The sequence below is a fragment of the Manis javanica genome, chromosome 16 (genome assembly GCF_040802235.1).
Source record: "Manis javanica isolate MJ-LG chromosome 16, MJ_LKY, whole genome shotgun sequence".
NCBI lineage: Eukaryota > Metazoa > Chordata > Mammalia > Pholidota > Manidae > Manis > Manis javanica.
Window position 1 is genome coordinate 8,092,993 of NC_133171.1, and position 15,245 is coordinate 8,108,237.

Genomic DNA, 15,245 nt, shown 5'->3' on the forward strand with positions numbered 1-15,245 from the left:
AAAAGGAAAAAAAAGGAAAAAACAAGCGATTTTTTTTTTTTTTTTTTGTCCTCAGGTGCCGGTCCCAGGCACCCGCTCACTGGTCCTGCTGCCCTGTCTCCCTAGCACCAGGGTCCCTGTCCTTTCAAGGCTTCCAAAAAGCACCCACCCACCGGTCCCGCAGGGAAGGAACGCTCAATATTCTTTGTCCTCAGGCACTGGTCCCACGCACCCGCTCACCAGTCCCACCGCCCTGCCTCCCTAGCACCGGGGTCCCTGTCCCTTCAAGGCTTCCAAAAAGCACTCGGCAAAAAGAGAGAAAAAAAAGGGGAAAAACGCGCGATTTCTTCAGTCCTCAGGTGCTGGTCTCCGGCACCCACCCACCGGTCCCACCGGGAAAAATGCGGGATATTCTTTGTCCTCAGGTGCCAGTCCCAGGCACCCGCTCACCAGTCCCGCCACCCTGCCTCCCTAGCACCGGGGTCCCTGTCCCTTTTAGGCTTCCAAAAAGCACTCGCAGAAAAGAGAAAAAAAAAAAGGGGAAAAACGCGCGATTTCCTCTGTCCTCAAGTGCCGGTCTCAGGCACCCGCCCACCGGTCCCGCAGGGAAAAACGGGGGATATTCTTTGTCCTCAGGCGCTAGTCCCAGCCACCCGCTCACCAGTCCCGCCACCGTGCCTCCCTAGCACTGGGGTCCCCGTCCCTTCAAGGCTTCCAAAAAGCGCTCGCCAAAAAGAGAAAAAAAAAAAAGGGGGAAAAACGCGCGACCTCCTCCGTCCTCAGGCACCGGTCTCAGGCACCCGCCCCCAGGTCTCGCAGGGAGAAACGCGGGATATTCTTTGTCCTCCGGCGCCGTTCCCAGGCACCTCCTCACCGGTCCCGCCACCCTGCCTCCCCAGCAACGGGGGCCGTCCGTCTAAGGCTTCCAAAAAGCGCTCGCCAAAAAAAAAAAAAAAAAAAACCGCTCCGGTTTCTCTCCACCCGCCGGGAGCCGGGGGGAGGGGCGCTCGGGTCCCGCCGGGCTGGGGCTTGTATCTTACCCCCTTCACAAGGCGCTGGGTTCTTGCAGGTGTGGATGTGGTCTGGATGTTGTCCTGTGTCCTGTGGTCTCTATTTTAGGAAGATTTTTCTTTGTTATATTTTCATAGCTCTATGTGTTTTTGGGAGGAGATTTCCACTGCTCTACTCACGCCGCCATCTTGGCTCCGCCCCTGTATGTGTGCATTTTATTGGACATTAGTATATATATATATTTAAATATTTGTGTGTGTGTGTGTGTGTGTGTGTGTGTGTGTGTGTGTGTGTGTGTGTGTGTGTGTATTGCAGTTTCATGAAATCTGACAAGTGGTAGGCAAGAGTAGGGAACAGAAAGACAAAGGAAAAAGAAAGTACTGAAGGGCAGACAAAACCCAAGAGTCTCCAAAAGACCCAGTCACAGCTGTAATATAGCCTAGAAAGGTTCTGAGCTAGTTTGGCTGAGAAGTACTTTTCGCACCTCAACGTACATATGAACCCCCTGGGGAGCTGTGTCTGTGCAGGTCTTTCTCAGTGGTTCTGAGCAGAGCCTGAGATTCTGCATTTCTCACAGATGGTCTTTTAACCATTACTTGGAGTAGCAAGAATGGCTCGAGCACTTGTTCTCAACTTTGGTTGCATATCAGAATCACCGAAGAGCTTTAAATACATACATACATACATATATACATATATACACACAAACATACCTGATGCCTGGATCTTACCACCACCACCACCACCACCACCCCCAGAGATACTGATTTAATTGATCTGGAGTTCAGTCCAGGAATCAGGAGTTTTTAAATCTACTCAGATGATTCTAACGGGCAGCCAAGGTTGACAACTACTAATTCCGAGGGAGGGATAAAAGCCTTACCAGGGAATGAGGAGGAAAGAACCCTGAAAAGGTAATCAGGATGGCAGTTATGACCTGGGAGAAAGAAATGTAATGAACCGTTTCCCTGATCAGAACCAAAATTGACCCCCTTCCAAACATGCAATTCACCCAAGTGTAGTTTATACCTGTAAGGTCCTGCTGTGGTAAAGATGCTTCTGTCGCTTTCATACATGGTTTAGGAATAAGTACCACACTGATTACTATGTAGGAATATGGGGAATGTTGCCCACCTGAGATTATAAGCGGAGGGGAGAAGAGTCCTTGCAGCCGAAGAAACTGACCAGGGAGGCTGGCTGGGCACTTGCCAACACTTGCCAACACATCCACAAGGATTGTTCACTGAAAGGGGACAACCTCCAGCCCCCTCTCCCTGTCAGGCAAAATCCAGGCACAAGCCAGGCATGGCAGACTAGGCTACAGTCTTCGCATATGCCCCAGACTTGTTTTTAAAATCATTTTCAATTTGGCTAGTTGTCTATTAATGTGAATAGGTTGGAAATTATTTTTGGATCTGTGTTACAGATTTGTATCTGCATCATAGAGTTCTGATTCTGAAATTACTGACACACCAGAATCCTAAAATGTTTAATGAGACGTGTCAATTAATTGTGCTGCTTGGAAGTTTAAAAAGCCAGGGTGTGACAGCATTTTGCTGACAAATGCCATCATTTACAGCACGATTTTGGCTATTGATTAGGTTCACCATTGCTAAAATTACATATTGGGAAATGAAAAACTTTTATTTTCAGTTAGCTGATTAAATTGCAGTTTAGAACCAAAACAAATTTGCAAGTATATGGGAACAGTCTGGTTTGTTAATGGTCATTATGTCTAAATTCTGATGCAGAGGATGCTGTGTACCTGGATAATGATAAAGAAAGAGAAGAGTATGTCCTGAATGACATCGGGGTTATTTTTTATGGCAATGTCAGTGACATCAAGAGTAGAAGCTGGAGCTATGGCCAGGTGAGACATTAAAAATTTGTCATTGTCAAGGACATTCTTACTTAATATTTTTTGTCACGTGCATGACTGCAGGGCGCCATATGTCGATATTAGACAAGCACAATTTCCTGCCTTGCAAGATCTGAAACTGCAAGACAGAGAGCCTAGCAGCAGAGATTTAGAAAGGAAACTGCATAATTTATCAGCCAAAATCACCTCTTTTCAGTTATTACAATGTTACAGAGATGAGGTTTTCTATGGATAACGTGGCATTCCAGTGAGAAATGCTTTGGCATCTTAGTACAGTGGAATCTCATTAGCTCAGATGGAGTGATGTTTTCCTTTTCTTCAAAAGAAAGGTGTTTTGGTAATGATGCAAAGGTTACTGCAAGGTGTGTGCCCAACTCAAAGAAATCACTTTTTTTAAGAGTTAGTTTAGGATACTAGAAAATTAGAAATTAGAAAAAGAATTAGAAAAGTGTTACCATTTCATCAAAGGAGGGTCCACTGGATTTTTATCTTGAGACATTTTATCAGCTGCAACCTCAAGGGACAGTCCAGATATAAAGTAGCAATTGCATTTCATTGAAGATATTCAATAATTGAAACTATTTCAGTTTGGGATCTTCAACCATGGAGCAAAGGAATGCTATCTTTAGCATATCTTCATAAATGAATGCACATCCTGTGACTCAGCAATGAATTTTCATAAGCAATATGAGAGAAGGTGAATATGTCATTTTTTGGCTGACATGATTGGAATTATGCACCATTGTTCAGAGTATCCAGGGGAAGATTTCACAGAACCTGGCCTCACCAGGTCACATGATACTTTCTCAGCTTCAGGCCTTGTTTTGGCTTCCATCTGCTCTCCCTGCATCCCTCATGCCTGCTCCAGCCTGACCACTGGGACCCATGCCATCACCAGTGCTTGTCTTGTCTGCCTGGCTTTGTGTCCTGCTCCTTCACTCTGACTCCTGAGAAGCACATGCCCAGGACTCAAGCCTGCCCACCTGCTTTTCTGATGTTCTGCCAAGTTAATGATCTCTGTGCTCTTTCCCTCTCTTTGGGTCCCTACCTGACTCCCTGGTATAAGTCCTCCCCTCGCAGTGACATAAACTTGTGACTATTGCCTATTGTCTGGTGCCCTTGCCTTGGGTTCCTAATTCCTAATCTCTAGGTGTTTATGCCCCCAGTGTGACAATATCTGCAGAGCTAATAAGGAATGGAAGTCGTAAAGGTGGGTAGCATGGAGAATTGGGGAGGATCCCAAGCCTGACTACTCCTCAGCCAGTATGCCAGTAAACACCCTTGAGCACAGCTACTGTCTATCTCTACTGGAATTCAGAGTTCATTAATTTGGGTCCTTTAGCCCAAACAAACAAGCAAGCCAGTAGTTTTGTAGTAATGCAGGGAAACAGCTAGTTCTATGACTATTTCTTTACCCCTCCAATTAGATGCTATCATGTCCCACAGACACAGCTGAGAGATGCTGCTTCATAAAAACCAGAATAATTAGTTCTTTATATACCCAAGGAAGTAGTGCCATTACCCGTTACAGCATCCGTCATGTAAGTCTAGGGTACACGCAGAGTTGGTATTTTACCTGGACTTAATGAAGAATTGCATGGTAATTAGCCATTTAGATTGTGGTTTCTGTCACACATACTTGAGTGGATAATTTGCCAGGTTTCTGTCTTAGGGAAATTTCCTGTACAGTGAGGCACAGTGCAAGTGAAATCTTCCCATTTGCTATTTTACTATTATTTTGTCTTTGATCAATTTTTAGCAAATTCTGTTATTGCATGTGGCTAGCAATTCTTTCTAAGGAAATTGAACTGACCACCAAGGCTGTTTCCTTAATAATATAATGTCCTTTCTCTAGGTCTTTCTGCCTTCTCTTTGACCTGGAGTTCACTTGGTCTCAAAGAAGGGGAAACTTAAGACAGACATTTACTATACAAGGTCTACTATTTCCAGTGCATGCTCTCCAGGCCTGAAATACCTTCTTGTGATATACCTGAGAGCCATTTATTTTTGAGATGCACAGGGACTCATGCTATTTTTGAGGTCTTGAGACTTTGGCCTGACTTTGGTAAATCATTTAATCCTTTGCCCTGGGCACTGCTGCCAATATGTCAGAGAGATCCTCTAAATTATGTTGTACAATTTCTGAAGAACTTCAAGTCAGTTCATGATTCTTGAGTACAACAGCTCTCCACTAGTGCTGTTTGTATTTCTAGGTTGCTTTTAAGTTCTTATTTTTTTAACTGAAAAATAAAAGAGGATGTCTCTTTCCTTCCACTTTAATATTTCAAGCTGAAGATAATGGGTGTTTACTACACAGAAACTACACATTTTTAAACATTAGGTTGTGATTTCATTTTAATTTCTGGCAGAGAATGTCTTGCTTACAAAGTGAATATTAAGCTGTTTCTTTTTTTCCTCCCAAATAGTTTGAGGATGGTATCCTCAACACTTGCCTGTATGTGATGGACAAAGCACAAATGGACCTTTCGGGAAGAGGGAATCCCATCAAAGTTAGCCGTGTTGGGTCTGCAATGGTAAGCAATTACCACTGATGACTAAAATATATTACACAGGTCATTTGCCTCGATATAGATGCCAGTTCATTAAGAGCTGGTGAAATGGTGACCTACACTTAATAAACGTTTGTTTCTAAGAGACTGAAATTCCCTGAACTTTTCATGTGCTATTAAATAAAATCTTATTTCAGTACCATATGTTTTTTTGGCTTCAGACAAACGATGATAGATGATATTATATTATAGGCCACTTATTCTTAAGAATCTCTTGCGTAGGTCCTGGGGAGTCCATGACAAAATGTTAGTGCCTATAATCAATCAAATAAACAAATAATCATCAAGGAGCACCCCAAAAAGAAAAATGTGCAAAACACAGTTTTTCTCCATTTTCACACCCACAGTAAGAGTGAAGAAATAAATGGCTCTTTTGAAGTCTAGCTTCTGTTACAGTGGTACCTCACCATAGGGCTTTACAGCTTATGAAATGGGTATTGATTCTTTGTAGTAATTGCATGAGGTAAGTACAATAGGCATTGCTTAGGCTGTTTTGCAAGTTAGGAAACAATGTGATGACAGATGAAAATAGTGACAAGGCCTCAGCTAGAATCTAGGTCTGCTGACTCCAAACCTAGACGTTTGTACTTTCCACGCTGCACTCTCTAGGAGATGCTGAAACATCTTCAAGAATGCAAAACTGCTGCAGTGGAACAGATTCGGGAGAGGAGACAGAATCCCCATGAGTGGGAAGGTGGGGGGTCAAGTGTGTGAGATGGATTAGATGTGATACCCAGGTCCTAGCATCCTGGACTATACCGACACACAGAGTGCACAGACCCTGCCCTTGGTGCATACAAGCATAGCAGCTCTGATTCAAGTGCAGAATATTCCTGGAAAAACATTAAGCCAGGTACTATTTCACTAAATCAAAGACTGAGCAAAAACAGATCCCTATATTACCAATTTCCTTAAGTTTTTTCTTTTAAATTCTGTCTTTGGAAGAATTTTGAGTTTCGTTTGAGTGAAATAAAATCAATATTGTTAATGTAAAAATATTAGACAGAGAATGATACGAAATTTAATTTCTTCTTAGCTCTTAAGAAGTTCTTTTGTTTTATTAATAATTAAGCTACATGTACATTTCAGAAATAGTGGAGCTTAAAAGGGTAAAAACCAACATCTAAAGGCAGTTTTGTTTTCTGTCATTAGTTTACATTGCAAAATGAAAAGACAATGAATTGTAAAGAATTTGCAAATGTCTTTATAATAACTTTATAACAACACACATTAGACCAGCAGTCAGTTGCTGATTTTCTCCTTTCACAGACAAGTTCCCCTTTTTCTTCCCCTTTGAAGTTACCATGACAGGATGAAATAACTAGCGGTGCTGAATACAAATTAACTCCTTCTTAAGCATTCTAAATTGGTATGCTCATCAGCCTGAGCTTACTCAAACATAGTGTGTATTTTTACTAATCTAAAAACCTCTGCCTAACATAAGCCAGTGCAGAGGGAGATAAATACAAAGCAGCTAACCCAATACTTTCTGTAGTGGCATTTGGCCAAGTGGAAGCTGTTTTAAGTCTTGAATTAAGCACATAATCCTAGTGCAAATTGCCTTGAAATTTTATTAATCATGAAAAGCCTATGAAGTTCTAATTTTGAAAATCTATAACCCCATTAAAAGATTTAGAACCAGACAGAATCTCTTTGGGGGGTGGTTTGGTTTGGTTTTAGTTTTCTTTGGGGAAGCGCCGGGGGTCAGGGGACAGAGGCCTGGGCTGTTTTGGACTATATCTCTATTTCTACCACCACCATTGTTTACATAAACAAAATTTATATTTGATAGTTTTCAAAACCCTTTCACATCTATTATTTCCTTTAATCCTTAGAAATGTTCTGTGATTTTTTCCAAAATCTATTCAGTTAAAATGATCTTAGAAACTAAAATATTGAGCCTCCAAAAATCAATGAAAATGATGACATTTAAAAAAAAAATCAATTGCTTTCTGGTCATACTAGCAATCCCTCTCTTGTTCACAAATCCTAGAAATCTAACATGAAAATGTAAAGCTAAGTAAATCTTTACAATTGTAAATTTACATGAGTAAAGCTAAGCAAAGAAAAAAAGGAAAAAGAAGCAAAAAAAGATAAAAATTCTCAACTTTCTCAATTAAACATTTGCCTTAAAATATGAGAAACAGATTTAGAGAGCCCAGAAAGAAAATGTTTATAGTGCATGAGTCTAGCCGGAACCCTGATTCCAAGGCAGTTGGGCCCATGTCCATTTTCTCAGGGGGCTGGCCCTGTCCACTGGAAGAAAGAGGCCGCTGCACAGTTGTCTCAGGGGTTCTTCTCAAACATCTCCCCAGCCTGGTCACTGAGTCTGGAAATTCCTTGCACAGGCTGCAAGCACTAGGACAAAGACACATCATGACATGCAAATGCTTTGAGAGCCGCAACACATTGAGCTTGGTTCATGCTGAGATGGAAATGATGGAAGGCAGAAATTTCCTGGGATCAAATGCTGCCAGGAAGGAGTAGAGATGAGCAGCCTGGCCCTGACTGGACACCAGGAGGAGGCAGCATGGGGACAAGAGGCACAACCACATGATTGGGACCCCCAAAGACAAATTCATCTACTGTGGTCACGGCAAACTCCAGGACTGAAGATTAGCAGGAACTTGCAGAGAGTATGTGGGTACACGATGCTGAGTGACCACAGATAATACTTAATGTTGTGTAAACTTCCTAATGACAATAATAGTAATTTAAATCTGATTTTTAAGTGTACAATATCTAGATAAAAGTCTCTATTGTGCAATGTCTATGACCTTGGACAGTTCTTTGCTGTGAGGGCAGTCTGTGCACAGAAGGATGTTGGGCAGCATCCCTAGCCTCAACCCAAGGGATTCCAGTAGCACCTCCCGCCACCAGTTGCAACAATGAATAATGTCTTCAGATACTACAAATGTCCCCTAGGAGTCAAGACCACCCCTCCATGAGGACCACTGTGGCTCAGTTTCCCTAACCTTTTCTTCTCACCTGCATAGAGGATCTGTCTTTTTACCAAAATCTGCTGGGTTTCACTCTTCTACTGAAGAGAAAGTGGAGGCAGCATCACATGGGAAGGGCCCTGGCCCTGTGGGATCAGACCTCTCTCCTCTGACTCTGCCACTAACTTACTGCATGGCCCCGGGTAAATCACTCAGTCTTCCTAGGCATCACTTCATCTTTAACATGAATTTCTGACTCTATATTCAAACCATATTCGTTATCCCCAGTGGCAGGAAAAACATCCTTTTTTTCTTCAAAGCAATGCTCTGCTTTCTCTTATTTTTCCTTTATTTAGTTCTTATATTGAATTGCATTTTCTTCACTTTGATGTCAAAATCAGAAAATGTTATGACAATGTAGAAGTCTTGGGCTATAGGATTTTCCCAGGAGAAAGAAAGTCTAAAAATCCTGTAATCTAATTGGGGGGTGGGGCCTGGGATGTCAGATCCTCACCTAAGCTGACTTTATGTAGGCTCATCTAAATATTGAGTGGTTCATTTTACCAAAGCCCTACTGAAGACTGATTCAAAAGAAAAATTTTTTAGAGAGCAAATTGGGAAGAAACTTGCCCAAAGTTATACTTCGTTCTTTAAATTACATCGATTGCTGTTTCCTTCCGCCTTATATTTGATGTGACAGTCCCCTCCAAGAACATTGCCAGGAAGTGTGTCAGGAAAATTTTAGAAGGATGCTCTGTGCCATCAAGAAAAAGTAAAAAGTTATTTCACTCGCAGGGTATTTAGTAAAGCATTCCATCCCTGACTCTGAACTACTTTGAAGCAACCAGGCATGGACCCTGAGCTCTGGTCAGACTATCAAAACAGTTGTCCTGTGACAAGAACAGCATGGTGCTGGGGGGAGGGGAAGACAGTGACAATAGCATGGCATCACTGCTGGGGGGCTACCTGTTGGGGTCTATTTCTGACTCATTACTGATTGGATCTGGCAGCAATTATGGGCAGAGAAGTTGTCCAGGGAGGCACACTGCTGCTGTGATGACAGCGGCGGCCGCAGAAACTTACTCACTGCAAAACCCCTGACATCTCACCTCAGCACAGGTGGGCTCCTTGGGTTGAGACTTTATCAACAGTGTGTTGAAATACACACAGTCCAGTCCCTGAGATCTGGAAGGCTCTCCACGGGTCTTCTATGGAAGAAGCGGAGGCCATTGGAAATGACATCACTCAAGGGTCACCCAGCAAATAAGTGGCTGATCTGGAACTAGATATTGTCCTCGTTCTCAGATCTTATTACTTTAGAGGGCCACTACATACGTATCAGTGCCAGTAACACAATTACTACTGCAAATTAAGTAGAATAAAAGGGCCTAAGAAAATGGGGTCTAGAATAGGTGAATTTCAAAATGGGGGAATAAGTGAAGAAAGGTGTAAATCAGACAATTCTAAATAGCCAGAGGCTTTGGGTCCACGAAGGAAGAGTGCCCAGAGCGGTCAGGTACCAAATATGGTTTGGTCGTGGCATTGGGGGTTCCAATAGTGATGCCGATGATGGTGATGGAAATGGTAATGTTAACAGTGATGTGGTGGGGTGGTGATGGGGGTGGTGGTGGTCACTGTTATGAGGATGCTGATGGTAGTAAAACAATAGTAACCCATTCATTCAATGAGTATTTATCGAGAATCTGCCAGTCCAGGTACTAGGGTACAATTGTAAACAAAACATAGATTCTGCCTTCACAGAGCTTACCATCTATAGAGAAGACAGACTTGTAAGTAGAAAATTTCAACACAGTATGGCAAATTCTCAGATGAAATAAGCACAGGGTTGCATGGGCATGCAGATCTCTCAGGCTTTGCTCAGAGCTTTCCCAGGATTAAACACTGGCCTAACTGTTGGAATATTGCATCCATAGGTAGGAGAATGGCTGAAAAAGGGCCCATAGCAATAATGAATTACGCTATTATTCATGGAAACCCTTTTCCATGGTAGAAATAATGCCCACATAACTCGCCACCAAACCACTGCAGGAAAATGTAGTCAGGGGTAATCTGCAACTCTGGAGAAAGATACTTTCCTCATTTGAGTCAATTATAATTTTAAAAAGTGACATTGCTGCAAAATTTTGGAATGAGAGAGGGGAGGAAAAAAATGTCAATATAATTACTTATTTTAAAATTCCAGCATTTATACTGTTGCCAGCTGGACTTTCCTTCTTCCCTTGAGGTGTACACATTTATTTTTAACCCTGGTATTTTGCTAATATCGAACCACAATGCCATCATTAATCCCCATTAATACCCTGCTCTGACTGTGCCTTTTGGGAACTAACTCAAGACTGAACTTTTTTTAACCAATCGATGTTCCGTGTACTCTTTAACGTTATAAAAAATATCTTTAACTCCAGCTAGTAAATCAAACTGACCACAACTGGAGGTAGGTCCTGGAGTTTCCTGGGGTCCAAGACAAGATGAATGACTGTAGAGTTTTTGGACAAAACGGACTTCAGGCCTCTGATTCTCAAGCCTATGTGACCTCAAAGATAAACTGAAAATAAAGTTCTTTTCACTCTATCTTTCTTCCCCTTGTCCCAATATTTAGAAAAAAAATTCTTTCCCATGGCATGAAAAAGACAATAATGACATCACTCCTTTGATATTTTGCCAAACAGCTCCACAGGAAGCTTACTAAAAAATCCTATTTTTATTTTCCTCTCATTGTTTACTTGTGCATATTCTGAGAAGCATCACATTCAGCAAACCTCTTCAAATAACAAATTATTACAACTATTCAGAATACATTCTAATTGGGTTAGAAATTCCACTTCTCAGTCATCCCACATGAACTTCAGCGTCAGAATACATGGAGTCTATTCCCTGTTCATACAGACCAACTACAGCACAGCTCCCTAACAGTTTTATTTTTAAAAAATAAAATGAAAATTTTTAAAACACTCTGCTACTGCTCCTTTGGTTTACAAGCAGCTAAGACCCCTTTTCTTGGAGTGAAGTGCCCTGGAGATGCTCAGCGGCTCTTGTCCCCGGTTATTTCGCCACTAAGGAGCTTTCTCAAATTTCTCCATATAGATCTTATTTTTGGAAAATTTTTGTCTATCCCAAAAGCATGATTATGTAATAATAATTTGTTTCCCCAGTCTTGTGTCAAAGATTTATGTAACTGCCAATCAGGACTTGCAATGGCTGTGGTGGTGGTGATAACCACTCCCGGATAATCCGGGAGAGCGTACTCACTATGGCTCAGTGCCGTCTCTGGGAAGGGAAGGACAGTTTCCACTTGGAGTTTTGGAAGAATGACACACCGGCACCACTACCTATGCAGATGCTCAGGAGTTATAATTTCCAGGCTGGTGACCATTACCAGATGCAGGCTCCATGATGGATTTGAGGTCCCGACACAATTTCTGAGTCTCCAATCCTACTGGCTTTCTTATTTCAAATCTTTATTTTCTGTCACCATGATTCATGCCCAGGAATGTCAGGAATGATGTTCCTCACTTTGGCACAGCAGAAAAACTAGAAGCCTCTGATCCCCTTTGTAATCTTCCCAACGGTGACCCATCTCAATCAGTAGAGGCTCCCTGTGATGACAGTGTTGGAGAATCTACTGGTTAGAATTAATTTAAAATGGTACTGTAGTACAATAGGGTAAAATACTAAAATACCAATTCTGAAAAGATTTTTTTAAACCCTTAAAGTTGGAGTCAAGGTATCCCTAAGCATGGGAAGCATTTCTACAATTCAGGAATGACTTGAGGGAATCCAGTGATGAATGGGAGGGACAGAATCAGGACAATCTCTAGTATATTTCAAACTAAACGTAATACCATAAGGTCACTGTATTCACTAGGGATTTACATTTCTGTTTTTTTTTTTTTGAAGAATTTTTAATATATGGGAAGCCAGTGGGCAAATAGAATTTGCCTAACAGACATTGTTTTAATAGCTAGTTTGGAGAAATTATATCCATTCCATAAATAATGAATGTGCAGATGAAAAGACTGAGGTGTCAGGAAGTCAAATGACTTATCCAAGGTCCCTAGCAGAATTGCAAATGGATCTCAGGTTACCTGACCCCACTGTCCCATTCACAATGTTACATTTCCCTGGATTTGTCCTTCAGCTGTCCTCTCTCCATATCACATGAGCTCCTTGGACATAAATATAATGCCTTTTCCAAGCCCTGTCTGATTCAGTCCTCTGTCAGGTGAGGGTAAGGGCAGTGAGGGGACAATGAACTGTTCAGACATCATTTTCTTCTCTTAGGGTAAAAGCCAGCAATGTAATGAAGTTTCCATTTGTGGGCTAACAGCTTGGTTTCTCAATTATTAAGGTTACATTTCTTATGCCCGTTCTCCCTATACTTTTGGAGAAAAACAGACATTTATTACAAGCCATCTCTCGAATGTGATAATCATAGTCAATTTAAATGTCTGCTTTCCCTGAATTGCTTCCTGGAATGAGGTTTCAATGCTGCATCTATTTTGTAATCACACAGGCTATTTCTGAAACGCGAGGATGTTTTTCCGCACACCCTCAGAGTGTGCAGCTGGGGCTGCTCTTCTCTCGTGGGCAGACATCCCGGGCCAGACAGAGTGAAGCAAAGCCGGCACTGCCCCGGAGGAGATGCTCGCAGCCGTTCGCACTTTGGGTTGCCGGCTTGCCCTTTCCTTCTCCTCTCTCTTCCCTTGAGATGCTTCTCCTTCCCTCTTCTGACTCTGCTTTTTCCCCTTTCCCATCCATCTATTCCTGTCATTCAACTACATTTGGGGGCCTATTCCAAACCAGCCCTGCGCCAAGCAGCAATGGAAAAAGAGGACGCTTAAAGAGCTCTAAGTGTCAGTATCTCTCTCTCGATCCCCATTTGGTTATTTCTCATGATTATCAATTAGGAAAATATGTGTTGACCAAATAAGAATCCTCAGTTACTAAGGAAGACAAGGTTAATAATCTCTAGTTGTGGTAGTTTTCATTAAAAATTAGTCTAATTATCCACCACTGTCAGAGCTTGTGTCAAGTATGCTACCAAAGAATATTTGCATAACAGGGGTTATATGCATCATAGTACAGGTGGGGGTTAATTCGTGGGCTTTTATAATTGGAGCAAAATTTACACAGTGAAATGAGTGGATATTAAATACAAAATTCAATGAATTTTGATTGGAATAATCACCACTACAACCCAAACATAGATATTACTGGAAATGTCCCTATGTTCCCTTCTAGTCAATCCACACACCCCCATAGGCAACCACTATTCTGATTTCTTCCAATAGATTAGATTTGCCTGTTCTTAAACTTCACGTAAATGGATTTATAGGGTGTTTACTATTTGGGGCTGGCTTCTTTAACTCTGTCGGTTCTTGTACATGGCTTTAATTTGTTCCTTTTTATTGCTAAGCAGTATTTCATTGTACTCTACATCACAATTTGTCTATCCATTCACCTGTTGATGGATATTTGAGATGTTTCCAATTCGAAGGTATCATGAATACAGCTACTAGGAACATTTTTGTACAGGTCTTTTTGTGTACATACATTTTTATATTTCTGGGAAAGTAGCTAAAGGCAGTATATCTAGGTCATAGAACATCTATATGTTTAACTGTAAGAATTTGCCAGTTTTCCAAAGTGATTGGACCATTTTACATTCCTGGCAGCAATATATGACAGTTCCATTTCTTCCACAGCTTCTCATGTTCTTGGTGTTTTCAGCCTTCTTAATGGTAATCATTCTAGTGGGTATAAAGTAGAATCTCATTGGGGTTTTAATTTTCATTTCTCTAATAAATACAATATTGAGCATGTTTTCATGCATTTATGGGCCATTAATGCATCTTTTTTTTGGTGTTGTACCTTTTCAAGTCTTGGCCCATTTGCTCATTGGATTGAATCTTTTTTTATTATTAAGTTGTAGTTGCTGTCTATATGTTCTGAATACATGTCCTTTGTCAGATATTTATAGAAGCTATTTCCCTCAGAACATGGCTTGTTGTTACATTTTCATAATGGTGTATCTTAAGGAATGAGTTTTTAAATTTTATGAAATTCAATTTTTTAATTATTTGAAGAATCCTCCCTAAGAAATAATTACATCCACAAAGTCATTAAGATATTCTCCTATATTTTTCGAAGCTTTATAATTTTAGCTTTTACCTTTACATTTATGATCCATCTTGTGTTATCTTTCTATGTGGTATAGGGGTCAAGGTTTACTTTTCCCCAGTTTACCATTTATTCTAGCACCATTTGTTGAAAAGACTGTTGGGAAGGCTTTCATTTGTTTCAAAGGCTTTCATTTGTTGAAAAGATGGTCATTTCTCCCATTGAATTACTTTGGTGACGGTAGAAAATCAAACAGTGCTTGATCATGGACCTATTTCTAGACTCTGTGTTCTGTTCCTATTCCATTCCATCAGTCTGTTTGTCTATCGTTACATACCATACTGTCTTGATTACTGTAGTGTTAGAGTTAATCGTCAAGTCGGGTAGTCTTACAACTTTGTTCTTCTTTTTCAAAATTGTTTTGGTTATTCTAGATCTTTTTAATTTCTACATAAATTTTAGAAACAACGTGTCAATTTCAACAAAATGTCTGTTGGCATTCTGATTAACCCATTTCTTTTGGTCTGGTAAATACACATTAAAAGGCGACCTACACCCACCATCCACAGATACCATATCCCCTCACTCAGCAGAATTTATTGAGTGCCCACTCTGTGCCAGCACTAGGAAAACAAATCAAAACTGCGTGGGGCTTTGCCTCCTTTTGGGAATGTACGGCTGGTAATGGGACTAAAACCAACCAGCCAAGGACACAAGGCAATGTGA

At 41.2% G+C, this 15,245-nt stretch overlaps 1 protein-coding gene across 2 annotated transcripts in view; it reads left to right on the forward strand.

Moving 5' to 3' along the window:
* F13A1 (coagulation factor XIII A chain) overlaps nt 1-15,245 on the forward strand; it is a 157,374-nt gene that overhangs the window by 71,700 nt on the left and 70,429 nt on the right. For both annotated transcript variants that reach the window (XM_036998363.2, XM_073225174.1), the window contains exons 5-6: nt 2,742-2,860; nt 5,296-5,403. In XM_036998363.2, coding sequence (XP_036854258.2) covers nt 2,742-2,860; nt 5,296-5,403 — 227 coding nt within the window. The remainder of the gene's footprint in view (nt 1-2,741; nt 2,861-5,295; nt 5,404-15,245) is intronic.